General features: G+C 44.2%; 2 protein-coding genes across 3 annotated transcripts in view; one reads left to right on the forward strand and one right to left on the reverse strand.

Moving 5' to 3' along the window:
* FANK1 (fibronectin type III and ankyrin repeat domains 1) overlaps nt 1–12538 on the reverse strand; it is a 68785-nt gene extending 56247 nt beyond the window's left edge. The window contains exon 1 of the mRNA XM_043988644.1: nt 12455–12538. Within this exon, the coding sequence (XP_043844579.1) occupies nt 12455–12467 (13 nt within the window). The 5' untranslated portion in view covers nt 12468–12538. The remainder of the gene's footprint in view (nt 1–12454) is intronic.
* A 250-nt stretch (nt 12539–12788) lies between these two features.
* The window catches only part of DHX32 (DEAH-box helicase 32 (putative)), a 55533-nt gene continuing 41690 nt past the window's right edge, over nt 12789–26631 (forward strand). For both annotated transcript variants that reach the window (XM_043989983.1, XM_043989984.1), the window contains exon 1: nt 12789–12933. The gene's annotated coding sequence lies outside the window, so the exon portion shown is untranslated. The remainder of the gene's footprint in view (nt 12934–26631) is intronic.

Genomic DNA, 26631 nt, shown 5'->3' on the forward strand with positions numbered 1-26631 from the left:
ACAGAACGGGGCACTCCAGAGATGGTGCACAGGGGAGATCCACTGGCCTGGGCAAGAGCCTGGCCATGGCACTATTAACAACATGTCCAATTTCTTCCAATCCATCCCAGAATTTCTCCACTTCTTCATCTTCTATAGCAGGCACAACAATGTTCATGAAGGTCTGTTTGCAGTTTTAAGTTAATTGCCCATTAAAACGTCCAAGTGACCTTGGCATCCTCTTTGGGGGGTCCTTTGGAGCCATGATGCCACCAATCACTGGCCCTTTTCTTTAGCTCCTCACAAGAGCCAGGGAGCTTTCCTTCTGTCTCGTTTTATTTCTATGTCTTCTGCCTTGTTTTACTTCAAGGTGAACAATTTCAGCTCAATTTAAGAAAACAAAATTCCTAACAGAGGTATCCCCAAATGTTTCTGAATTCCACACATCTTATATGTGTGTGCACACATGTACATGTGCACATACATACATTTACACACACACACACACACACACACACACACACACACACAAAAGGCACTATGCAGACCTGAATGTTCATAGCAGCACCTACTTCGGAAGCAATCATTGGGAAATAAAGGATCAGTGGGTCCCAGGGTATACAGTTTTCTTTTCTTTCATTATTCTACACTCAGCCTGCCGACAGGCTGTCATTGTACCTGATTTTCCCAGCCCCTCCAGCACAGGCTATTTCTGTCTTCTCCTGCTTCCCAGGAAGCCGGTGCCTGACACACTGTAAGCATTGGCGGATACCTCTGACTGTTAGGAAAGTGTTTCCATAAATTGGGCTGAAGTCTTCTGCCTCCCCTAGCACTGCTCTCTGGGACCCCGTGGAAGGAAGCCGGCCTTGAGGATCCCTGGCAGCTCCTTAGTCCCTTGAGGATGCTGGGTGAAAAAGCAGAAGCAGAACAAGGCACTTGCTTATTAACACCCTCAGAGTGTCCGTGAGGGCCACACTAAAAGGAGGCAGAATGCAAAGCACACTTAATGTAAGCTTGTTACCAAAACCACAGGTCACCTCCGGTATGGGCTGTGGTCCTTGCCACTAGTGGCACTTTCTGAGTGACTAAGGGAATAACTATAGCCTTTAACCTGCCCGAGCCTCAATTTCCTCATCTATGAAATGGGACGATAGTATCTACACACCTCACGGGGTGGCTTTGAGGCCCTCTCCCAATGCAATGCTAATAATGAAAGTGGGGGTCAATGGCTTGTCACACTGGCATTTCCCAGCCCAGGTCCTCATGGCTGGCCCCTGAGTTCTCCCATCCTGGTGTTGGGTACTGCTTCTCCTAAACTCAGGGCAAGGGCCACAGGGCTGGGACACCCATTAGAATGGGCTCTAGTTTTTTTAATCGGATTAAAATCCCCTGAAACCAGGCATCCACTCACTGGATGGTTCGTGTTTCCAATGCCCTTCCAGTATTTCCTGGCTATGCTGCCGTATCTTTGCCTCTCTCTCTCTGCTTTGCTTTTCCAGCTGTGCCAAAAGCTTAAGTAATTTTATTTTTGTGCAATTGTGTTATTATCCTTATTGCTCGTTGTTACATGCTTCAATAAACAGGAAGCTTATCTTCTCTTTGTCCATTGCTTCCTTTAGCATTTCTAGAATTTTTACTTTTTTAGCTACATTGGTTTTTCATAATTGACACATAGATCACTTTAAGGTTTGTAAAGTGCTTTACATATTATCTCATTTGTTGGAGTCATTCAAAAAATTCTTCTTGAGCACCTATTAAGAATGAGCCACTGAGAAAATAGCTATCAGAAATGAAACAATGAATCCCATGGACCAAAATTCTATGGGGGAATTGAACTTAGGAGGAATGAGACTTGCGTTTTTTGCTGACTACCAAGGTGTAAATGCTCCCACGGAAAATCCAGCCCTCTTGCGATCTTGTGAGATGGTGCAGGCTGGCCCAGAACTCTCTTGGAGGAGAGAGAACTTACCTCTCCTCTTAACCGTCTCTTTTCCTACTCTTAGGGAAAATTTGGAGAGTTGGATGTTGTTAGCCGCCTAAGTGGATCACTGAATGACTAACAGAACTAAAAGAATCAAGAGATGTTAATGATTCAGTGATCTTTTACCTGAAAAGATGGGAGAGGGGAGTACCGGACATCAAGCTCAATATGAATCCACAGTATGATGTGGCAGCCCAAAAGCTTGATGAGATCTTAGGCTTCCACAAGGAAACAGCATGCGAAGGCCTAAGGAAGTGGCCACATCGGGAAGAGTTCTGAGGATCTCAATTTAGGAAGGCCACAAGAGAACAAAGAGCTAAAGAGCTTGTTAGGGGCGCAGTGGACAGAGCAAGACCTGAGCTCCCAACTGGCCTCAGACACAGAGGAACTGTAGGACCCGGGCAGGTCACTTTAGCTCCGTCTGCTCTGGTTTCCTCATCTGCAAAGTGAGGATAATAAGAGCATCCACCTGACAAGGTGAGCATGAGAAGCAAACCAGATGGTGTTTATAAAGTGCTTAGCAACGTGCTGGGCACATAGTAATCTTTTCTTATTATTAAATGGGATGGTGATGAACTTCGAGATCATACACCATGAGATTCTGTTGAAGGAACTAGAAATATTTACCCTAAAGAAGAACCAATGAATAAGCTTTTCATTAAACACTGACCACCTGTGAGGCCATGAGGGGGTGATGGGAGATAGAAGACTTGGGGGGGGGACTCAATCACTATCTTTGAGAACTTGAAGGGTGTAAAAGAGGGACTGGACTTTGTCCCTGATTTGTCCTCCTCTAATCTGATCTCAGCAGGGCCCTCACTGCAGCAAGGCAATCTTCTGACACCCTGATTCCTCCCAAAATGATTCTCTGTCCCACAGGGCACTGAGGCTATTGCAGATGTCCTCTTCTCTCCCCAAGCCAAGCCTCCAACAGCACTGCCTCCTCTGACCCTCTCAGCTGAGGACCTCACTTGTACTTCACCTGCAAACATGCCCAATTCTCCCCCATCCTTAAAAATCCTCACTGGATCCCACCACCCCCACTAGCTGGCATCCTATAGCTCTCTTCCCTTTCTTAGTCACACTCTTTGAAAAAGCCATCTATGCTCAGTGCTTTTACTCTCTCTCCTCCCCTCTCCTTCTCTTCCTCTGTGAGGCTTAGCTCTCCTCAGTCAACCTAGGCTGCTCTCTCCAAAGTTATCAGGGAACTTCATGGCCAAATGGATTCCAACCTTCTTGACCTCTCTGCAGTGGTCTACCCCATCAATCACCCCCTCTTCTGGATGCTCTCTCCTCTCTTAGTTTCCAGGACCCTGCTCCTTCTAGCTTCTTCTCCTGCTTGTCCCACCACTTCTCCTCAGTGTCCTTATCTTTGCTCATGTTGTATTCACCCAGTAAAACCTAAGTTTGTGAAGGGTGGAGATTATTAACATTTGGTCTTGGTACCCCTGGGACTTTTCCCAGAAGAGGCATTTAGTAACACTGTTGAAATGCTATTCTCAGGTATTTGAAGGACTGTCACTGAGAGAGATGAGATGGTTCTCCCTGTGATGGATGGAAACTATGGAGGTGAACTCAGGCCTGAAGGAAAGGGGCAATTCCTAACAATTACAGCTCTCCAGCAGTAAAATGAACTGTTGTTGGTTTTGTTCAGCCGTTTTTCAGTCATGTCTGACTCTCTGTGACCTCATTTGAGGTTTTCTTGGCAAAGATCTTGGAGTAGTTTGCCATTTGCTTCTCCAGTTAATTTTAGAGATGAGGAAACTGAAGCAAACAGGGTGAAATGACTTGCCCAGGGTCACACAACTAATAAGTGTCTGCGGCCAGATTTTAACTCAGGTCTTCATGATTACAGGCCAGGAGCTCTAACTACTGCACAACCAGAATTCTTGTTCAGGTATAGATTAAAAGGTTTATGCATCAGAAATCAGGAAGAAATCTTGCAAGAGGCCCAGGTGGGGGAGGGGCACAGGCTCGTCAGAGCTAAGAACCACCACAGCCCACAAAATTCTGCTAGCTGGTTAATTAGCAAGTTGGCTCGAGCTTATCTTTGGAGCAGAGAACAGGACCAGAAAACAGGCCAGGCGAGAGAAAAACCTTCCTTCCCTCAAACCAAAACATCTGGGGCCCTCTGAAGCTTGGGATAGTGTAGCTTGGAACTAGAGCCCCACTGTAAGAGGGAGTTAAAAGTCAAGTAAAAGATGGCAAGATGAGAAAGCAAAGAAGGTTGAGAACTATTAAAAGTTTCTTTAGTGACAAGGAAGATTGAGGTGCACCCTCAGAAGAGGATAACAGCCTCAACCTCAGGGCTCCTAAGTCCAAAGCTTCCAAGAAAAATATGAATTGGTCTCAGGCCATGGAAGTGCTCAAAAGGGACTTTGAAGAGAAAGTAGGAGAGATAGAAGGAAGATTTAGAGAGGTGGAGGAAAGAATGGAAAGAGAAATGAGAGCAATGCAGAAGAGTCATGAGAAAAAAGTCAACTGCTTGAAAAGCCAAATGGAAAAGGAGATACAAAAGCTCTCTGAAGAAAATCATTGCCTAAGAATTAGGATTGAACAAATGGAAGCTAGTGACTTTATGAGAAACCGAGACACAGTAAAGCAAATCCAAATGAATAAAAAATAGAGAGCAATATGAAATATCTCCTTGGAAAAACAGCTGACCTGGAAAATAGATCCAGGAGAGATCATTTGAAAATCATTGGACCACCTGAAAACCATGAAAAAAATAAGATTTTAGACAGTATCTTCTAAGAGATTGTCAGGGAAATTGCCCTGATATTCTAGAAGCATAAGGTAAAATAGAAATTGAAATAATCCACCAATCACCCCCCCGAAAGACATCCCAAAAGGAAAACCTCCAGGTATATTATAGCCAAATTCCAGAGCTCCCAGGTCAAGGAGAAAATATTGAAAGCAGCTAGAAAAGGTCTATTTCATCTCTGAAGTTTGGTGATTCTACAGAGAATAAAAAACCTCTGGCATGATTCACAGTAGGATTCACCCTCTGGATAGTAAAGACAGCTTACAGCATGGTAAACAAACTATAGACTAGCAAGAGGGTATTTTATTATTTCTTCCAACATGAGAGAGATAACCCAGCTAAAGATACACAGAATTCTGGGGATGAAACACTCCAAATACAAAATGCCTGACATCCCAAAGTCATCTTCAGTTCATTACACGGTGAAGCCATTCTCAGAGACTGTCCCTGAAGCAAACCTGAAGGATTAATTCTGACCCATGTCACATTTGGTCAGTGAAGGAAAGTCTGATTTCCAATATCTCCTTTGTCAGGACCATCAAGGTAATACCAGAGGTGTCCACTCAAATAACCTCATGTAGAGAATCTTGGGCACATTTTAAATACCTGGGATCAGAGTTCTGCCTTGCTACACAGCCTACTGCTGAGAATTTGACATTGAGCTAAATTATAAACTCTATTTTTCTTGTAAAAATGCAAGTAGATTCTTGGTCACTTCATGCTAACCTAGTACAGGCATGCATGGGCACAGATTTCAATCCATGCTCAACTAAATTAACTCTCTAATTTTGAAACAGAAGACCTTTTTGTCACCCACCACTGACCTTATTTTGCCCCTTGATATATGTTGGTTCCTGCCATCTGCTATTCCCGTTAGCCAGTATCCCTTAAATGTGGCCATGATTCTTAAAACCTTTCCCTTCAGAAGACAATCTCATCCATTCTTATGAAGTCCAATCCACCATAGAGGTGACTCGACTGTCAAGAGCCCCAGCTGGAATGGCATCTGCTCACCTTTGTCTCACTGTAATTCTCCATCTTTTCAGAAAACTGACTCCTCTGCACAAGGCACTATAACTGGCACTTATCTTCCTTTCTGGTCTAGGACTGTGTGTGAGACATTCCCAGTATGTGAATTGCTCCCACTGACATTGATCGGCAGTTTAGCTGTACCATGGAGTCTTAGTTACCTGTGGCCCTGAAAGGATAAATGGTCAGTCTGCTGGTATTTGTCAGAGGCAAGACCTGAGTCCTCGTCTTCCTGGTTATTTTGGGTCTGTTAGAACAAGGAGTTGCTCTAGTATTCCAAATCTGGGAAACTAGAAGGATGGTGGTGCCCTCAACAGTAGTAAAGAAGTATGGATGAGGGGAGGATGTGGGGGCAGGGGAAATGCTAACCTCTGTTTTGGACATTATGACTTTGAAATGCCTACTGGATGTCCACTCTAGAATGAACTGTATGCAGTTGGTGACATGGGACTGGAGCTCAGGAGAGAGGCTAGGTTTGCATATATAGACCTGGGAATCGATTGCCCAGACAACTGGACCCATGCGACCCAATGAGATCACCAAGTAGAAGTGAAAAGAAAAGGCCCAGAGTAAATTCCTGAGGGACTCCCACAGTTAGAGTCCACAACAAGGATGAAGATCCAGCAAAGAAGATTGAGAAGAAGCGGTGGGACAAGCAGGAGAAGAAGATAGAAGGCGCAGGGTCCAGAAAACTAATAGAGGAGAATCCAGGAGGGGGTGATTGATGGTGTAGACCACTGCAGGGAGGTCAAGAAGGTTGGAATCAATTTGGGTTTTGTTTTGTTTTGTTTTTTTTGGGGGGGGGTGAGGCAATGAGGGTTAAGTGACTTGCCCAGGGTCACACAGCTAGTAAGTGTTAAGTGTCTGAGGCCAGATTTGAACTCAGGTCCTCCTGCATCCAGGGCCAATGCTTTATCCACTGTGCCACCTAGCTGCCTCCAGAATCTATTTGGCCATGAAGTTCCCTGATAACTTTGGAGAGAGCAGCCTAGGTTGACTGAGGAGAGCTAAGCCTCACAGAGGAAGAGAAGGAGAGGGGAGGAGAGAGAGTAAAAGCACTGAGCATAGATGGCTTTTTCAAAGAGTGTGACTAAGAAAGGGAAGAGGGCTATAGGATGCCAGTTAGTGGGGGTGGTGGGATCCAGTGAGGATTTTTAAGGATGGGGGAGAATTGGGCATGTCTGCAGGTGAAGTACAAGTGAGGTCCTCAGCTGAGAGGGTTAGAGGAGGCAGTGCTGTTGGAGGCTTGGCTTGGGGAGAGAAGAGGACATCTGCAATAGCCTCAGTGCCCTGTGGGACAGAGAATCATTTTGGGAGGAATCAGGGTGTCAGAAGATTGCCTTGCTGCAGTGAGGGCCCTGCTGAGATCAGATTAGAGGAGGACAAATCAGGGACAAAGTCCAGTCCCTCTTTTACACCCTTCAATCTCTCAAAGATAGTGATCAGGTCCCTCCCCGCCCCGCCCCCAAGTCTTCTATCTCCCATCACCCCCTCATGGCCTCACACAGTGCCTCACACTTGGTCAGTGTTTAATTAAAAGCTTGTTGATTAATGGCAATGTGTCCTCTTCTGGATAAGCTCCAGCTAGTGTGCAAAGCTTATGTCTTGATCACTTTCCATCTCCCCTTCACTTAGCACAACTTTCTGCATACCAGAGGTGCTTTCTGTAGGGTTTTTGGATGAATCAGGACTGGATGGCTCACAATCACCACAGCTTGGGATAGATAAAAGGAAAAAACACCACCATGAGCATTCTTCTTCTAACTCATTCCTACAATCACCTTTCATCATCACCAAAGTTCACAGAGTATACTGTACATACCGCACTTCAACCTGGAGCTGGGAACACAGTTCTCTTTGCTGTTTAATACTTCTTTTTAAGACCCCAGTGCCCATCACAAGCCAAGAAAATCAAAGCTGGCATCCAGCTAGACAGAAGACATGGGGACCAAAAATGCTGCTTCTGAAAAGTGCCCAGATTTAATATCTAACCATCGGAAGAATTTGTAGCTCCGTCTGCTGTCTCCATTTTAAATCCTTTGAAGGGAGATTTCTAGCAACAAAGTGTTCCTCGGGAAAACCCCAGGCGTGTGGGGCTGAAATGAAGGAAGACAACCTCCCAGGGAGCTGATGTCTTCTCTTAAGAACGGCTTTAAATCTTTAGAAGAATAGGACTCCGTGGTAATACCAGCAACAGCTTAGCTTGCTGTCCGCAGAGCTGGTTTGAGGAAAAAAAATGATGAAAGATGCAGAAGCAAGCACCAAAGCTTCGTTCCATGGCTCAAGGTTTTGAACTCATTTAATTTGGCCTTTCCCTATGGAACTCTTTCTTGGATCATTGACTTCTTATCATTCTGCAAATGGTAGTAGACCCCTGTCATCATCTAGGTATTGCCAGAGCACTCTCTGGTTGGGGAATTTGGGCAGTTTATGTTTATTTGATTTTAATGATTCCATTAAAAAAGGTCATGCCTAAAAGTGATAGAAAACGAAATGTGTGGAAATGCAATAGATAAGATTGACTTGGGGGCGATTTCTTCCAGTCTTCATAGTGGTGCACTTAGATATATAGTTAATCCTTAAGTGTAATTAAGTAGGGTTCCTACTTGTCATCAGTTTTCTGTTCTCTACTCAACGATTCCTGTAAAATGTCACTTTGATACTTCTCCACAACCTGGAGTCTGATACTGGGCTGGGCTTTATAGCAATTTAACATAAATCTTTTTTAAAGCATAGCACTCCCTCCACATTTATTCAGGGGGAGAAGTTTTTTTTGGTTTTTTGGTTTTTTCAGGAACTTCACAGAAGCAGAATTTTCACTGAAAATGAATATTGCCGGGGCAGCTAGGTGGTGCAGTGGATAAAGCACTGGCCCTGGATTCAGGAGGACCTGAGTTCAAATCTGGCCTCAGACACTTGACACTTACTAGCTGTGTAACCTTGGGCAAGTCACTTAACCCTCATTGCCCCACAAAAAATTATATATATATATATATATATATATATATATAATTATATATAGAAAGAAAGAAAGAAAGAAAGAAAGAAAGAAAGAAAGAAAGAAAGAAAGAAAGAAAGAAAGAAAGAAAGGAAGGAAGGAAGGAAGAAAGAAAGGAAGAAAGAAAGGAAGGAAGGAAGGAAGAAAGGAAGGAAGGAAGGAAGGAAGGAAGGAAGGAAGGAAGGAAGGAAGGAAGAAAGAAAGAAAGAAAGAAAGAAAGAAAGAAAGAAAGAAAGAAAGAAAGAAAGAAAGAAAGAAAGAAAGAAAGAAAGAAAGGAAGAAAGGAAGAAAGAAAGAAAGGAAGGAAGAAAGAAAGAAAATAATGCCATAGGAGAATGCCTGGAGCAGAAAATTAATATTCACACCCTATTCAATGGTTTTGAATGACCACAAATAATAAGCATATCTCCAAGATGCAATTGGTCTCCCATTCCACAAAGCCATCGGTCTGTCTATCTGAGTCACCCCAAAACTAATTTGAGAAATGTCCGTATGTTTTATGTTAGTCCCTGGAGCAGGGATTACATATCTCTATATCTCTATCTATATACACACACATATACACATACACACACACACATATATATATACACACATACGTATATACACATATATTTATATGTATCTTTATATATACATACACACATATACACACACGCACGCACACACACACACACACACACACACACACACACACATATATATGATTCCTATAAGTTACACATGAGATAATATAACTATGAGCAGGAAATAAGTATAATAACATTAAATGCAAGACAGTGAATATTTAAGATTGGTTGATTTCCATGGGAGGAAAGTATGTATAAAGGAGATACATAGTGAGGAATCCTTAAAAAACCATAGCCTGGTATTTTATTTTCAGTCTTTTAGTTCTCTTGAGGTCATGTGACAGCCTTATCTTTGATTCCAAACAAAGTTTTGATTATTGCTGATCATGATGTCATGACTTGCAGTGAATTGGATTTAAGTGAGGGAGGGCTGTGCAAGGTCACCGGCCTCACTCTCTCCTCCAGAGCCATCTGGGTCCAGTTACAAAATATACATCAGGTTGTGTGACCCTGGGAAAGTCACTTAACCCCAATTGACTCAGCAAAAAAATAAAACAAACAAACAAAAACCCAAGATATACATCAGGATGACTGGAGATCGCCCTGGATGTCTGGGTTAAGTGACTTGCTCAGGGTCACACAGCTAGTACTTGTCTGAGGTGAGATTTGAACTCAGGTCCTCCCAGCTTCAGGGCCAGTGCTCTATCCACTGCACTACCTAGCTGCCCCATGATATCTATTATGTTCTGGACAACTGGAAAGATTCAACAGAAGATATTCCCCTAAGACTAAAGAAGCAAATATTATCACTCAACAAATAAGCACTTATTAAGCACCTACTACATATAGTATGTATACATGGCCATGCTAGGCACAGTGGGGAAATAAAGACAAAAATGAAACACTTCTTGCTTCCTAGGAAGAGAGCATCTCATCATATAAAAACAGAAAATTACATACAAACCATCTCAAACTCTGATTCACTATTTCTAGAACCTCTTTAAAGCTTGATTCTACTGGAAAACAAATAAGCCTCACAAAATGCCAGACTTACTCTGAGTACTAGCATTTCCAAAAGCCTAAAAGACAAAGCATCTTGGGTGGACAAACAATGCTCTGAAATATGGGTTTAAAGGCCTCTGAGTGTGTGGTTTTGGGCTTAAGAAAAAAGATGCACAAGAGAACTACTTTGCAAAGAAGGGAGGAGAGTGCACTATGGTCACGATCAGCTTATGGTGGTCAATGTCTGTTTCAACTGGCAGCAAAAACAATATGGGAATTGGGGAAAACACGGGAAAAATATTGTCGATCTTACAAGAGAATTTATCTTTGTCTGCCCCTTCCTACCACACTTTTGCCAATCAATCAAACACTTTCTTGTCAATCACACCCCCAAAGAGTGGTTCTCCCCCCCAACATCAGGCAACCCACTAGTCCACAGTCTGGAAATTAATGTAAGATCAAGCCTCCTTGCCTATATTTAACTGCATAGAATCTGGGAGCTTGGGAGCCCTTTAAAAAAAGGAATGAACCGGGGAAACTAGGTGGCGCAGTGGATAAAGCACTGGCCCTGGATTCAGGAAGACCTGAGTTCAAATTTGGCCTCAGACACTTGACACTTACTAGCTGTGTGACTCTGGGCAGGTCACTTAACCCTCATTGCCCTGAAAAAAAAAAGTAATGAACCCCAAACACAAAGTTAGAAAAAGAAAAAGAAACCTGTTTTGAGAAGGTTCCACAAAGTAGCCGTTTCACAAAGTGTTTAGCAAGAACAAAAATGCTGGTGGTGATAACAGGCATTTATATGGTGCCACTGTCTGCCAGGCGCTACACTAAGTGCTTGACAATGAACACTAAGTAATCATTAGTAACAGCTAGCGAACATATAGGGCCTGCCGTGTTCCAGGCACTGGGCTAGCAATATGATCTCATTTTATCTTCACAGAAACCCTGGGGGGGGGGGCTGTCATTATCCCCATTTTATAGTTGAGGAAACTGAGGCAAACAAGGGATAAGTGACTTGCCCCATCAGGGAATCTGAGCTGGAACAGCCTATAACCCCTCTCCAGTACCAGGGTCCAGAACTTTGTCTCCATTTCTTACATTTGCTTTCATTGGCCATCCCAGCTTGCCCCCTGAGCAGGCCTTGTCATTCCGCGGTTTCTCCTCCCGGAGCCAAAGTCCACTTCAGAAAAGCTCAGTATTCTCCCAGAGTTAGGGAGCTGGGATGCTCATGGGAAGTGGGCCCTTGACTTGTGGGGGGCCAGCAAAGGAAGGCTCCCAGAGGACGGCACCCGGGGCACTGTCCCCCATCTGAAGGGGAAGGCTTGGGGTTGCCAATTTCCGGGGTAAATGCCCACGTGGGGAGGCACTATGAAGGGTATTCCCAAGCCACAAAGGGGGCCCCTGCAAAAAGGCTGGCTGCTCAGGAGCCCTGGGAGCATCATACAGGGTGGGGATGTAAGATGCAGATTAACACCTGCCCCCTCCCGGGTGCAGACAGTCTGACAGGTCCCAGGAAGGGCCAAGGACTACATTGTTTGGGAGAAGCACAGGACCCTTAGCTCCTACCCACGGGTCACCGAGAGCAAAGTGGCTGGTTTGCCAGGTCCCTAGTCCTTGGAGGTCTCTCGAGGGGACCGGGGCCCATGAGCCCTTGGGCTCTGCCCGCTCCTACTGCAGCGAACCCCTAATCGGCGGCAGCAGGTGCCCACACCTGCGCAGGTGTCACACCTGTAAAGGTTCCAGGGGTGAACCCTGTCAGCCGGTGGGGGGGACGTTGGGGAGGGGGCTCACAAGCCTGCCACCTCCCTGAGAGACCCGAGCCAAGTCACGCCCCCTTTCGCGCCTCAGTTTCCCCATCTGTAGCATGAGGGGTTTGTTCTCTGACAGTCCAGGGCTCTCACCTCGGCCCGTCCCCAGTCCCATCTCCCCAGCACGTCTGCGGGGCTGGAGGGGCAGGGTCAGCGGGCCTCCGCAGCCTCGGCCATCTTAACGGCCCCCGGAGAGGTCGCACCACCGGCGCGGTGGGCGATGGTCCACCGGCCCCCGGGATCCTTTTCAGGGATCACATGTTCCTGAGACCTCAGCCCAGCTATATCCCTCCCCCGGCCCTTCGGGGCCTCTCCCCTTACGTTGAGAATCCATGTCCGGCTGCTCAGGGGGCCCGGGCCTGAGCCCTCCGCCCCCCGCCTCGGCCCTGTCTTCTCCACGCCAGTCCCGCGGTCCCCGCCGCCCTCCCACCCGCCCCCTGCAGCCCGCAGCGCGTTCGCTCGTCGCCTTGGCAACGCCGGGGGGCGGGGCGGGGAGAGGGCGGAGAGACCCGGCCTACTCCAGGGGAAGGGCGGGGCCTTGAGGGAGAGGCGGGGCCTTGAGGGAGAGGCGGGGCCGCTTCCCTGCGCGCGTGCGTGATCGTGAGGGCTGGAGGAAAGACGGCGAGAGCCGGGGACCAAACCGAGCTGGGTCCACGAGGCAAGGGTCCCGGAGCGCATGCGCCGCCGTCCTGCCTGGCCGTTGTGGGGCGCGCGCCCAGGACCCCGCTCAGGCCGAGAGCGAGCGAGCGCGCGCGCGCTTGAGCGCGCCCCCGGAGCCGGAGCCGGAGCCGGAGCCCCAGGTAACGGCGCTTAGAGATCCCTCCCGGCAGAGAGGGCAAAGAGCTGGGAAACTGAAGTCGGGGGAGGGGAGAGAGAGAGGAAACTGAGGCCGGGGGAGAGGAAGGCGTGGGTCCGGGTCACAGGTGGGGAAACTGAGGCCCAGAAAGAGAAGTCACCTGACCCCAGCCGGAGGCAGCAGTAATGGGGAGGGGCCTCCCCTCCCTGAACCCCAGAGGAGTCTGAGGCCGGTGCTGAGTCACGTGCCCAGGGTCCAAACCTGCTTGGACTGTCGGACACGTGCATCACTGGCCCAGATGGGCAAACTGAGGACCCCGGGAGGGGGGAGGCCGGGCGTCACTGTGCCCACCATTGCCAGCCCCTGCCCTCACTGTGCGGCCCCGGGTGCACCCCTGCCTGCCTCACTTTCCTCCTATATAAAGTCGGATCCGAGACCAGGTTGGGGGCGGGCGGGGGGGGGGGGCCGCAGCTAATTGATACCTGTTGGAGTCTGGGTCCGGTCTCCAGGTGCCTTTGTCCTCCTCTAGATTCCCCCTCCCTTGCCCTCTGGCTCTTCCTGAGGACCTGCCCACACTTTGCACCCCTCAGTGGGAGCCCTTCCTGGGGGACCCCAACCCTGGGTGTCACAGTTCGGGGTGAGGCTCAAAGGGACCTGGAAGCAGCCCGCTAGGGAGGATTGGGCACGTGCGGGTGTGGGGGCCTGTCAGTGAGTCATTTACTAAGTGCAATTGACACTTCTGCCCCCGGGGAGAGGGACCCGAGGCCCCATGGGAGCAGCTGGTAAGCCCGACAGAGCCCACTCAGGTCATTGGGACCCCCCCCCAGGGCCTCACACCCAGGCTCCTGATATTGCCAGGGCAGGTCCGGGGTCCCAGCTCTGTATTCTTTCCTGGGGGTCCTGAGGTACCTCCGACCATACTGGTCAGGCCTCTCCTTGAGGGCCCCGTTCCTCCATACAATAATAGGCACAATTTTGACTTTGGGCAACTTGCACCCATGCTCCCAGCCCTGCCCTCTGGGGCCAAGCATCTGGCGCCTTCAAACCCTTCACCACAGCTGCCGTGGCCCCCCAAAGTCTCTCGGCTCTGGCTTCTCTAGGACGTTCCTCAGCCACCCTCATCTGACCCTTCACCATAGCTCTGGTTGCTCCTGGCTTCTGAACCTAAAACTGTGTCCAACGCGCTCTTGCCACCCTCTTCCTTTACCTTCAGGCAAGGTGCTGGGTTGGGGTCAGGAAGAGCCAACAGGTACTGTCTGGGACATCACCTTGGGCAAAGGGCCTGCCTTCCTTGAGCCTCAGCTTCCTCGTCTGTGAAGTGGGGATACCTGCAGGAGCCCCTTCACAGGCTGTTGTGGGGCTCTGTTGAGATCATATATGCAGGTTGCTTTGCAAACCTTTGCTCTGGAAATGTTATTACCTGCGGGTGTGGTTTACACCAGGGGACTTGGACCCAAAGGCAAGAAGATACTCTCTTCTTTCTTCTGATTCTCATGAGTATCCACTTCCAAGTCAGCATTTTTGGTTCTGTCCCAAATTGATCTGAAATGATGGTTTCCAGCCTTCAGTAAAGTCATCATCCCCTAAAGCCTTGGCCATGGCGTCGAGGTGACCCTGCGCTCTCAAAGGTTTGCTGGGCCTCCTACACGCCTGAAGTGGTTAAAGGAATAGATGGCCTGTCCTTGCCCCAGGCGCAGGCTGGTTCACTTCAGAGAGACTAGCTCTGGCCTGAGGAATCCTTCCGGCACCAGCTGCTTTTAGGAGCTCTCCCAACTTGCAGTTGCCACAGTATCAGGAATGCCTCCATCTTGGTCATTGGGTCTACCCGGAGCAATCACAATCACTAACAGGTTCTTCCCGTGTAAAGGGTAACAACAGAACACAGGGGCGTCTGTCGGTGTGGGGAAAGAGTCCAGAGGGGCTTTTGTGAGCCAGAAGAAGGAAATGCTGCCGCGTATGATCAGTCAGTATTACCCTGGGAATGAGGAGTGAGCACTCGTGTCACTAGTGGACTGAGACGTGAGTGTGTATCAAAAATAGAAGTACAAATGGACAGTACGCTGACATCCTCTGCCGCTTCCTTCCTGCATCCAAGTGACCCTGTGTCCTTGACCCGGCAGATCCTACCCAGCTGGCCGGGCATCATGGCAGCTGGGTGTCACGTGCATCATTCAAGGACCAGCTCGGCCCAGTCATTGGCTCCTCGCCAGGCCAGCGATGCTGGGAGGTGATTGGTATGGGCACAGCTGCTCTCAGAGACCAGCTGCTGTGTCAGGGAGGAAGCGTTAGCACCAGTGACATCACAGGTCCTTGAAGGAAAGAGGATGGGCGTGGCACTCACAAGGAGTTTCCAAAGTTGGCATGAGGCCGTGTTCTGTTAGCCATCCAGATGAAGGAGGTGGCATAGGAACTTTTTAATTTAGGAGAAAGAGACCTTGGGGAAAGTACACCCTAAAGAGGTGGGAGGAAATGCTAAAATGTCTGCTTGAGGCTAAGGAAATGTTTCTATGTTCTGGAGAGTGGATTGGGGGAAAGAGTCCTAAGTTATTAATATAGCAAACCTAGTAGAGGTTTTCACATTGGTTTTGATTTCAGATCATGGTGAAGACACTGATGACCTCTCGAGGATTTTCTGGTCCTGTCTTCTCTGCCTTCTCCAAAATCTTCTGGGTATTATTGGCATAATAAGTGATGGGATATAAGCAGAGGTGTGGCTATCATGGCTCAAAGTCCTTCAAGAAAACCTCAGAATTTGTTTGGATAATGTTAGATTGTGTTTGTATCTTCTGGGTAAGCTAGATGGTAGCACAAAGAGAGAAATTTGAAAATGGATGAATGCTCATTGGTCACTAATGGGTTGACTTTCTCATGGCAAAGGAGGTTTCTAGGGAAATGTCTCCAGGATTTATCTGAGGTCCTGTACTAATTTTAAAAGACACTTATCAAAAGGTTGTATAAAGGCACAAATCAAATCAGTAAACAAGCATTCGTTAAGTCCCATGGGTGCACCCAGTAGTATGCCAGAGTTTACAAATGGAATTATGCCACCAAAGCTCTTAAACTGTACTATTCTTTGACCCAGTGCTAATTAGGTCTATACCCCAAAGAGATCAAAGAAAGAAAAGATTCTGTATGTAAAAAAATAGTTATAGCAGCTCTTTGTGGTAGTAAAAAAATGAGAGTATACCCGTCATTTGACGAATGGCTGCAAAAATTATGGTTTATGAACATCCTGGAATACTACTGTGCTTTAAGAAATGCTGAAAGGGATAGTTCCAGGGAAAACTGGGAGGACTTACATGAACTGATGCAAAGTGATGTGAGCAGAACCAGGAGAACAGTTTCTACAGTAACAGTTGTTGCTGCTGTAGTCCTTCCTTGTAAGGAAACTCGCCAATGAAAGACTCAGTAACTGATCACACAGTGACCAACCCCATCCAAAGGACTAGGGAGGAAATGTACGATACAACTCTGAATCAAAAGCTGATGGACTCAGTGCAAATTGAAGCGTGTTTTCTTCTCATTCTTTATTTTTATTTGCGGGGGGTGGCTAATACTGGGATTTGTTTTGCACTAGTATACACATTTGTAATGGGTTTGTTCGACTTGTTTCCCGATGAGTGGCATTGGGGGAAGAGAGAATTTGGAACCAAAAATAAAATTAAATTGGATTTTAAAAAATAATGAAGCGTGGCACTTTAAAAGTAGGGGGGTGCCTTCCTGGCTGGGGGAAGACTGGTGTGAAAACTTGGGAATGAGAGATGGAGTGTCCTGTGTGAGGAACAGAAAGGAAGCCAAGTTGACTGGATCACAGGGCACAAGAGGGAGGGACTTGAGGCAGAGAGACCGATTAGGAAACTGTTGGAATAATTGAAGTAGGGGATGCTGAGGGACTGAACTGAGGCAGTGTCTGTGCAAGGAGATAGAAGGGGTCAAATGCAAGAGGGGTGGAGGTCAAAATGGCAAGATTGGATTGGATGTGGGGGGTGGAGAGAAGAGAATTGTGGTGATGCCTTTGAGAGAAGGAAGGGAGGGGAATGTGCGTTTATTAAGTGCCAGATGTGTGCCGGGCACACTGCTAAGCACTTTACAACAGTCTCGGGAAGTAGATGCTATTATTGTCTCCATTTTTCAGTTGAAGAACCTGAGGCCAAAAGAGATTAAATGGCTTTTCCGAAAGTTACATGACTAGCAAGTGTCTGAGTATGAATTTGAACGTGGTTTTCCTGATTCCAGCACTCCAGAGTGGAGAGAGAGAGAATTTATTAGATGCCTGCTATGTTCCAGGCACTGTGCTAAAGTGCTTTACATATATTTAATTATCACAACGATCTTGGGAGGCAGGTGCTACTATTCTCCCTATTTTACAGGTGAAGAAACTGAGTCAGAAAAGGATTAAGTGACTTGTTCAGGATTATACAGCCAGGAGGTATCTGAGGCCAAATTTGAACTCGAGTCCTCCTGAACCCAAACCTAACACTACCTAGTGGCCTCTACACCCTTTGGAAGGGGGTAGGCTTGGAATTAAAGAGGATACGCTCTGTTTTGGACATGCTGAGTTTGAAATGTCTTTGAGACATCTGTCTCTTTGAAATATCCAACAAGCAATTGGTGATGCAGTGGAGAGATTGGCTCAGAGTCTGTGCACATGCGTGTGTGCGTGTACAGAATCCTATTATATTAGTGCTTTCCAAGTGATGAATATGATCAGTTAAAATCAGATGTTAGTGGACTGAGAGTAGTAATTGGTGTTTACCTGTTTCTGTGAAAAGACATTTTCAGATAGGAAATACTTACAATCATCTCATTACAGATCGGCATTAACAGAAGAACTTTTGTAATACTTTTATGATAGGGAATGCCAGCTTTGAACCTCAATAAAATAAAATGTTATCCCTTCCCCCAGAAAGAATTCCATTCTTCTCATGATTAAACCTGTATTGCCAAAAATATTAATAATTAAGACTCATTATATTTTGATTTTCATCAATGAAAAATTTGGGGACATTTTGTTAAACAAATACCTTTATAATACCCACAATTTTGCCTCTTGGCCTGCAAAACCTAAAATATTTACTATGTGACCCTTTGCAGAAAAAAAGTTTGCTTACCTCTGACTTAGCACATTCCCTTTGATGGGAATACACTCTCCTTCTTCTTAGCCTGTTGAAATCCCCATGTCAATACTCAGCCAAGTGCTACAATTCTCTATGAAATTATATGGAAATTCTCTCTTCCTCCCTCATTCCCATTTTGGACTTCTCCTATACTTGCACTTTTTATTTGTTGATCAGTTGCTTTCCAGTTGTGTCTGACTCTTCATGACCCCATTTGGAAAATCCTAGATAAGGCCATCAAGAGTCGGACCCAACTGAACAAGAACAACAAGACTTTATCAGACATTCAAAGGCAACAAAAACCAGCATTTCATGGAACACTGGGGGAGTCTCTTCTTGCACGATACATGATGAAGAGATACATAAAGGCTATCATGAAGATAATTACAGCTTATGTTTCAACATCTGTTACAGAGAATATTAAGGAAGAGACATTCTACGAAAGACTTAATGGGACCTTCTAAATAAAATCAGCATATGTGCCATAATGCGGAGAGAGCTGGCTTTAAGAGTTAGGAGGACCTGGGTGCAAGTACTCTCTCTGATTACATACTGACTGTTTGACCCTGGATAGATCCTTTCGCCTCCCAGTGGCCCAGGCAAATTCTCTGAAGACAATACATTCCAAAGAAACTATGGATCTGCACCAACACAAGACATTTCCCCACCAGGAGTTCATTATGCCATGAGTCCAGCCCTCCCACCCACAGCCCCAGTGATTTCATTGTATAAAAGGTCATAGGGGATGATGGTAAAAAAAGAGGCTAACAATGTCAACTTCAGAGAGTTGATGTAAGAAAGGTTTGGAGGGAAGGAGGGAAGGTAAGAATAAGAACCAGAAATAGGGTCTGGGCTTGTCAAAGAGAAGAAATGGTAAAGAATAGGAACAGATCACTTCAGTTATAGATAACTAGTGTTGATCAGATGCCTCCTTTTTTTCCATTTCTTTCATAAAGAGGGGGATGAAAGGGAAAAAAAATAAGCCCTTCCAAAGGATGTAAATACACATTGAACAATCATAACAGTGACCGTGAATGGGGTGAACTAACCCATAAAATGGAAGAGAATAAGAGCATGGACTACAAAGCTGAATCAAACACCATGCTATTTGTAAGAAACACACTTGAAACATAAAGGATCATTCATTCTTTAAAATGAAAGGCTTGGGGGCAGCTAGGTGGCACAGAGGATAAAGCAGCAGCCCTGGATTTAGGAGGACCTGAGTTCAAAGCCAGCCTTAGACACTTGACACTTACTAGCTGTGTGACCCTGGGCAAGTCATTTAACCCTCATTGCCCTGCAAAAATAAAATAAAATAAAATAAAATGAAGGGCTTGAGCAGAATTTATTGTATGCTTCAGACAACTTCAAAAGAGCATGATTAGTGATCATGATCTCAGACAAAGTGATCATAAAAATAGATATTAAAAGGGCTAAGAAAGAAAACTATATTATGCTTAAAGGCTCTATTAAAATAAAATAATATCAATGCTTAATATATCATTAAAGCAACCAACCAAGAATGATGGTTTTGGAGTCAAGGAAAACCTGAGTTCAAATCCAGCTTGAGACAGCTATGCATCTACATGAACCTGAGCAAGTCACTTAACCTCTTTCCTCATCTATAAAATGAGGACAATAACAGCACCTAGTTCCCAAGGTTGTTATGAGGATCAAATTTGGTAACATATATGAAGTGTCTTACAAATCAAAATGCTATATAAATGCTAGCTAATAATTATTATGTTGCATCCAAATGACATAATCAGATTACAGTGAGGAATAGCGCAAATAGTTGAGAATTGCAATATGCTTCTTTGAGACCTAGATGAATCTAAAAAAGAAACAAGAAAAGTTAGAGACATAAATAGGACTTTAGAAAAGTTAAATATAATAGATATCTAGTGATTACTGAATGGTAATAGAAAGTATTATGCACATATTTCTCAGCTACATGTGTAAGCATTTGCTTATAAGCAAAAGAAGAAAAACACAAATGACAAATACAACCTTTGCTGAACACAACATAGTAAAAATTATAATCAGTGAAGGGCCTTTGAAGAAGGATCCAAGCATAAATGAAGACTAATTTAATGGGAAAGAATCATTGGGTCAAAGAACAAGTCATAGATAGAAACCATTAACAATATACCAAGACTTTCAGAATACAGCCAGAGCAATCCTAAGGGGAAATTTTATATCTCTGAAACATTTCAGCAGCAATAAAGAGATTAAATCAATAGTTGAGGCATGCAACTAAAACATTAGAAAAGCAACAATTTTTAAACAAGAAAAAAATACTTTGCAAATATCATCCCTTCATAATCAATTCCCACCTGTGCCCTCTGCCTAAATTTATTTCTATCATCTGCCCTAAGACTGAGAAAGTTCTTATGAGTTAGATGTATCATCTTCCCCTGTAGGAATGTAAACAGTTTAAATTTTTAACATCCCTCTTAATTTCTTTTTTCTGTTTACCTTTTTATGGTTCTCTAGGGTCTTGTATTTCAAAGTAAAATTTTCTATTCAGTTCAGGTCATTTCATCATGAATACCTGAAAGCCCTCTTTTTTATTGAAGTCCTATTTTTTTCCTCTGAAAGATTTTATATAGTTTTGCTGGATAAGGGATTCTTGGTTGTAATCTCAATTCCTTTGCCCTCTGGAATATCATATTCCATGCCCTCTAATCCTTTAATGTAGAAGCTACTAGATCTTGTGCTATCCTGACTGGGGCTCTACAGTACCTGAATTGTTTCTTTTTGGCAGCTTGCAATATTTTCTCCTTGACCTGGGAGCTCTGAAATTTGACAATAATATTCCTGGGAGTTTTCCTTTTGGGATCTCTTTCAGGAGGTGATTGGTGGATTCTTTCAATTTCTATTTTACCTTCTGCTTCTAGAATATCAGGGCGATTTTCACTGACAATTTCTTGGAAGATGATGTCTAACCTCCTATTTTGATCTTGGTTTTCTGGTATTTCAATGATTTTCAAATGATCTCTCCTGGATCTATTTTCCAGGTCAGATGTTTTTCCATGGAGATATTTCCTTTGCCCTCTATGTTTTTATTCATTTGGATTTGCTTTATTGTGTCTTGGTTTCTCATAAAGTTTGTGAAAGCACAGACTTGAGTGATGATGCAATATCCTTGCTATCAACTCCAAAATTGACTTTTTATTTGAGCATGTGCATAGTCCCAGGATCAGCATTACATTTCATAGAAGCTAATAAAGATGAAGAAGCTGATGGTGAGGATGGGGAAGGAAAACCTGACGAAGAAAATGATCCAGAATGTGATCAGAGAAAAGGACGCAGCACAGCAGAATATGAGCAGCCTTGAAGCCTTGTGCATGGCCTTGAGGATCGCCTGCCCTGTAACAGCCTACGCACAACTCATGGTTACTTACAGCCTTGGGTTCCTTTATGTCTGGAGAGGAGCACTTTTGTTTAAAAAGGAAAAATGAAAACATGGACATTTAAGGACTAGTTCAAAGTTTAGGTTTGTTTTTACCTTCTATTTCAATGATTTGGTTTTCTGCCAGAGGAATGAGTCTCCTAAAGCGTGTTCATTACTCCATAGTTTAGTCCTTGTGAAGCCTTTTGTCATGTGATTATTCGATTGTAGCTGTGAGAATGATCAGAACAATATATTCATTGAGACCAGTATTTGTTTAGAAAAAAATATTTATTTGAAGAACTAATCAAAGTATTTTTTCAGCCCAATAGTTGTGTGGGTTGAAGTTAACCTTGTACTTGCACCTTCATTCTTTCATTACTTCATTATAGAAATGCAGTGCCTTTTATCAACTAAGAGACAATGCATTTTGGAATATGATTTAAGAAGACATATGTTTAAGAATTTCCACTAAGATCACATCTGAGGTTTATTACTGCTCTTTCATGGATTTTTGCATTTTAACAAGGCATAGACAAAAACACTTGCTCATCATATTGAGGTTATTGTTTTCCACTTGGCTGTGTATAAAACAGTATTTTGGGGAGAATAAAATGGAAAAGAAAGGATCATGTATAGATATGATACCAAAACTAGGGAAAGGTAAAACTGAAAAGAAAACTATAGACCAATATTTATAAGGTATATTGATGCAAAATATTTAATTAAATATCAGAGGTGTGATAATAGCATATTTAAAAGATTATACACTAAAAAACTAGATTTATACCAGGATCAGTGTTATAAAAATTATAAACATAATACATTATGTTAAAAACAAAATTACATATTTATATATAGAAAGCTCTTGACAAAATACCAAATTGCATTGTACTAAAGCATTAAAAAGAAGAATAATAAATGAACTGTTCCATAATATGGTAAATAGCATCTAATTAAAACCTTAGACTGGCATTATCTAAAATTGAGAAGTGTTAGAGGCTTTTTATTACCAAAAAGAATAGATAGAAAAAAAAATTCTATTCAGAATAACTACAGAAAATGTAAGGTGACTGGAAGGCTGGTAATGAAGAAATAGGAGTTATATGAAAAAAACTGCAAAATACGGAAATTAAGACTAATTTACATCACTGGACACTTAAAAGTTTGCCATACAAGCTATATAAAGAATTGTTACAAAACCCTATGAAGAACCATTTTTCAGTAGATAAAAATGATCATAGATTATGCACAGGTAACTCACAAAAGAAGAAAAACAAGCTATCGACAACTATATGAAAAATATTTCAACTCACTAATAAGAGAAACATAAATTAAAACAAATTCTGAGGTTTTACTGCATACTCATCAGGTTGACCAAGATGACAAACAGACAAAATGCCAATTATTGGAGGGGATTTTGCATTGTTGTTGGAGTTGTAAAGTGATCCAACCATTCTGGAAAGCAGTTTGATACTATACCCCAAACATCTCTAAACTATGACCCAAACATACCACTACTAGACTTATACCCCAAAGAAATCAAAGAGGGACAGAACTAATAGGCATAAAAATTATCACACCATCACTTTTTATTGTAGCAAAGAACTAGAGCCAGTTGGTGCTCATCGATCAGAGAACAGCTGAACAAGCAAATATATTTCATATAATGTAATTGCACCATAAGAAATTACTCAAGGGACAGTTTCATATAAACCTCCAAGAGAACAATTTATATAATGATTATACCGTTGTCTAGTAAATGGTGAAAGATTTAAGAAAATCGATTATTGTAATGACCACAGTTTTGGCATCGTGATTCCAAAAGACTGGGGATGAGTGGTACTTTCCATGTGTATGTAGAGAGAGGATCCATTGAGGTGCAGAGTGAGACACGGATTTTCAGGCACAACCAGTGTGTGGTTTGGGGGTTAGGTTTTTCGTGGGTTTGGGGGCATAGTTTTAGCTGTCACAAGGGACAGCCTGTGTGACAGAATCAAGGCTCATTGAGTTGGCCGTTGTCCAAAAGGCCTCCTGCCTGCACATCTGGTTCTCTTTGTTGTCCCAGTCCATGGCTTCATACTCCAGGCCCCACTGATTGACTGCTCTTCTGAACTCTTCAGCTCTCAGTCTGTCTGCCCACAGTTTAATGGGAATCGGGGAACTCATCCATGCACTCAGAATTCTCTCTTATGTTGTCTGCTTTTCTTTCAAATGTATTGATCCATATGACAGACAGACACTGCAGTCCTGAGTGTTTCATCAACACCTGTCAATTAATACATGGAAAGAGATTCGACAATGACACTGAGGTACCACGTAGTGCCTCTCCATTAGCTTATTATCATCATCACATTTCTAAAACACATGGAAGGCAGCTGCCATTTTCTTAACCTTTCCTACCAAGAGGCTGCTTGGTGCAGGGAGTGAGTCAGCAAAGGCTGGTGGTCCCCCATCAGTAAAACTGACCAGCTTTGTGACAGCGCGATCAACCAGCCAATCCTTCGGGGCCTTTGTCTTCTCCTTCGTAAAGTGGCTGTGCTGTTATGGGTTGTTATACTCCTTAAGACTGTCTACCTGTCAAAGCTAAAATGAAGATCAGAGCATGTCCACAAAAATGTAAAGTACAAGGCCTTAAAATCTGTCCTTTCGTGTCCTCTTGGGAGCAAGAATGAAACCAGCATGTTACGACTTAAAGTGGACTAATAATTGTTGTCCACACTTTCTAGAAATTTGGTCAGGTGTAGGAAACTCCAGAGTTTGAAAGGCCCAGCCCATGGTAATATAGCTAGGATGTGTCAGAGGCAGAATCTGAACCCAGATCTCTCTGAGTCCAAAGTAGGGCCTATGCCCACTAAGCCAAGCTCCTTCTCCAATTACCATGCCAAAAAGAAGCAAATACTCTCTTTTTTATTGGCTGAAACACTGAATTTCCATTTTTATATGTTCAGAACCCAAACAAGTGCCTTGATTTTATTTGAGAGATTTATAGTATAGATTGGAACTTTCATAAGCCTTCACCAGTTAACTCAGACTTCTACTACCTAAACTATGTAAACAAACTAAATTCATATTTGTGTGTGCTCTGTAAATAAAACTTTTAACCAAACTTTCAAATAGTACATTATGCCGTGAAAGACAAAGACAATTTAGAGAAGCAGCGAGCAGCTGATTTATTCAAAGTTTGCAACCCCTAACAAACCTCTTGAATTGCAAAGATCTTGTTTTGTCAAGGGGTATGTGATCCTCATGCTTGAACAATTGATTCCAACTGGGAGATCTCTTTATACAGAGCACCAGAACTTTTGAAAAGCAGTCATAATAGACTTGTCTGTGAATTAATGACGTTTTAAAAATTAGTTTAGACAGTGTGTCATTAGCTATCCCTTGTATACTCCATGCCAACCGAGGATAAGCATTAATAATGAATAGTCTTGGGGCAGCTAGGTGGCACAGTGGATAAAGCACTGGCTTTGGATTCAGGAGGACCTGAGTTCAAATCCAGCCTCAGACACTTGACACTAGCTGTGTGGCCCTGGGCAAGTCACTTAACCCTCATTGCCCTGGAAAAAAAAATAATGAATAGTCTTGTAATGTGGCTGCTTTAGTAAGCCAGCTGAGTTTCAGTTATTTTAAAATGGTCTTTTTGGAGGGGCTGCTTAGTGTCTGTAGTATAGGATCCAAAGATTGGGAAGCGAAGTAGAATGCGCTTTTATTGGCTACAGCTTTCATTGATGACGACAAATGGGTGCGAAGAAGCATCCCTTCCTAGATCCTAGAATTCAGGGGTTCCTCTAGAACAGTCCCACTCCCTTCAGCCTTAGAGTGGGCACCTGATCTTTTCGCTGGCAGCATCCTTTCCTGTGCACAGGTTTGGCTGCCTTCTCATCGGGGCAAGTCTTATCTGTGCCTTCCCGCTCATCCTCCCAGTGCCTGAGATTCACCAGTGTCTCAGAAGCCATTCTCAGGAGCTTTGGCTCCTGGGGGGGGGGGGGGGTGAGGGGGGGAGTGTTGGGTTGTTATGTCCTTGCTATGTGGCCAGCTCAACTCTTTTCCTCGTCATACATTTTCTGATCTAGTCTTGACATACAAATGACTGTTGGTAATAAGCTGCAGCCTCTTGTCGCAGCCCTCAGAGACTGGTATTCTATAGATTTTTAAAGGAGGAGGTCTCGGGAAGCTTCTCAGGATCACTGAAAGCTTTGGGCAGCTTTCCTGATGCAATCCAACTTGCTCCCTTCCTATTTCATTCTGGACCCAGCTCACCGTCAGGCCCTGTCTCCACTGACTCAGCGAGCAGCCCGTCCAATTGTACATCATATTCTGCCTGACAACTATCTCGATCCGGTCCATCTTTCCCATGTCAGTTGTTAGGCCAGTTTCTTGTGTATGGCCCTGGGTTTCACTGAGGTAGTCCTATGGTTTTCTGTGGCTTGGTACAATAAACAGTTGTGTCTGTAAACAGGAGCATCTGGAACCTCACCATCTGTTGGGAAACCCTCTTCCCTATCAGCTCTTCATGGGACATCCTCTGTGGCAGTGGTGAGCTCTTGGGGCGCTAACCTCCATTTTGTGCGAATCAAAAGGCTGTTCGAAATGATCTCTCTGGTTCTTTCTGCCAGGGACTCTTCTATGACCTTAATATATGCATGAGAGATACCTTGTTGGAAAAGAAACTGTGGCCACATTTTGCTCTGTGAAATCAAATTATTAAAATGTGTATGTGTATGTGTGTATGCAAACAAGAAATAGCAGGGTCACTCAACCTTTCAGTCAGTTGTTTGACTAAAGATATAGGTTGTAATTGGGAAAGTCTGTGCCTTTCTTACTTTTTCATCAAGGCTGCCTTGGAAGCTTTTGTAGACCACTCTCATCAGTATTTATAAGGAGTGGGATATAGATCAATGGGTCAGTAATTACTGACATATTTTTGGTGTACTGTAACGATTGGAGTGACGCCACCTGCTGGAGAATTACTGTAGGAAAGCTCCGCCATGGGGAGAAGGCATCTGAGGGCAAGCCATGCGGCTTTTCTTTGGCGTCAGGAAGTGACATTTGCTCGTGGGTGCTGTCTATCAAAGCCACCAGCCAATTAGCTTGGAGCTGTGTGCACGCATGTGGATGGGATGTTCCCAGTTTCACAGGAGGCTTGTGGGATGAATAAGGGGTGGTTCTCTCTCATTCGTCAGGA

Source organism: Dromiciops gliroides, chromosome 2 (genome assembly GCF_019393635.1).
Source record: "Dromiciops gliroides isolate mDroGli1 chromosome 2, mDroGli1.pri, whole genome shotgun sequence".
Lineage (NCBI taxonomy): Eukaryota > Metazoa > Chordata > Mammalia > Microbiotheria > Microbiotheriidae > Dromiciops > Dromiciops gliroides.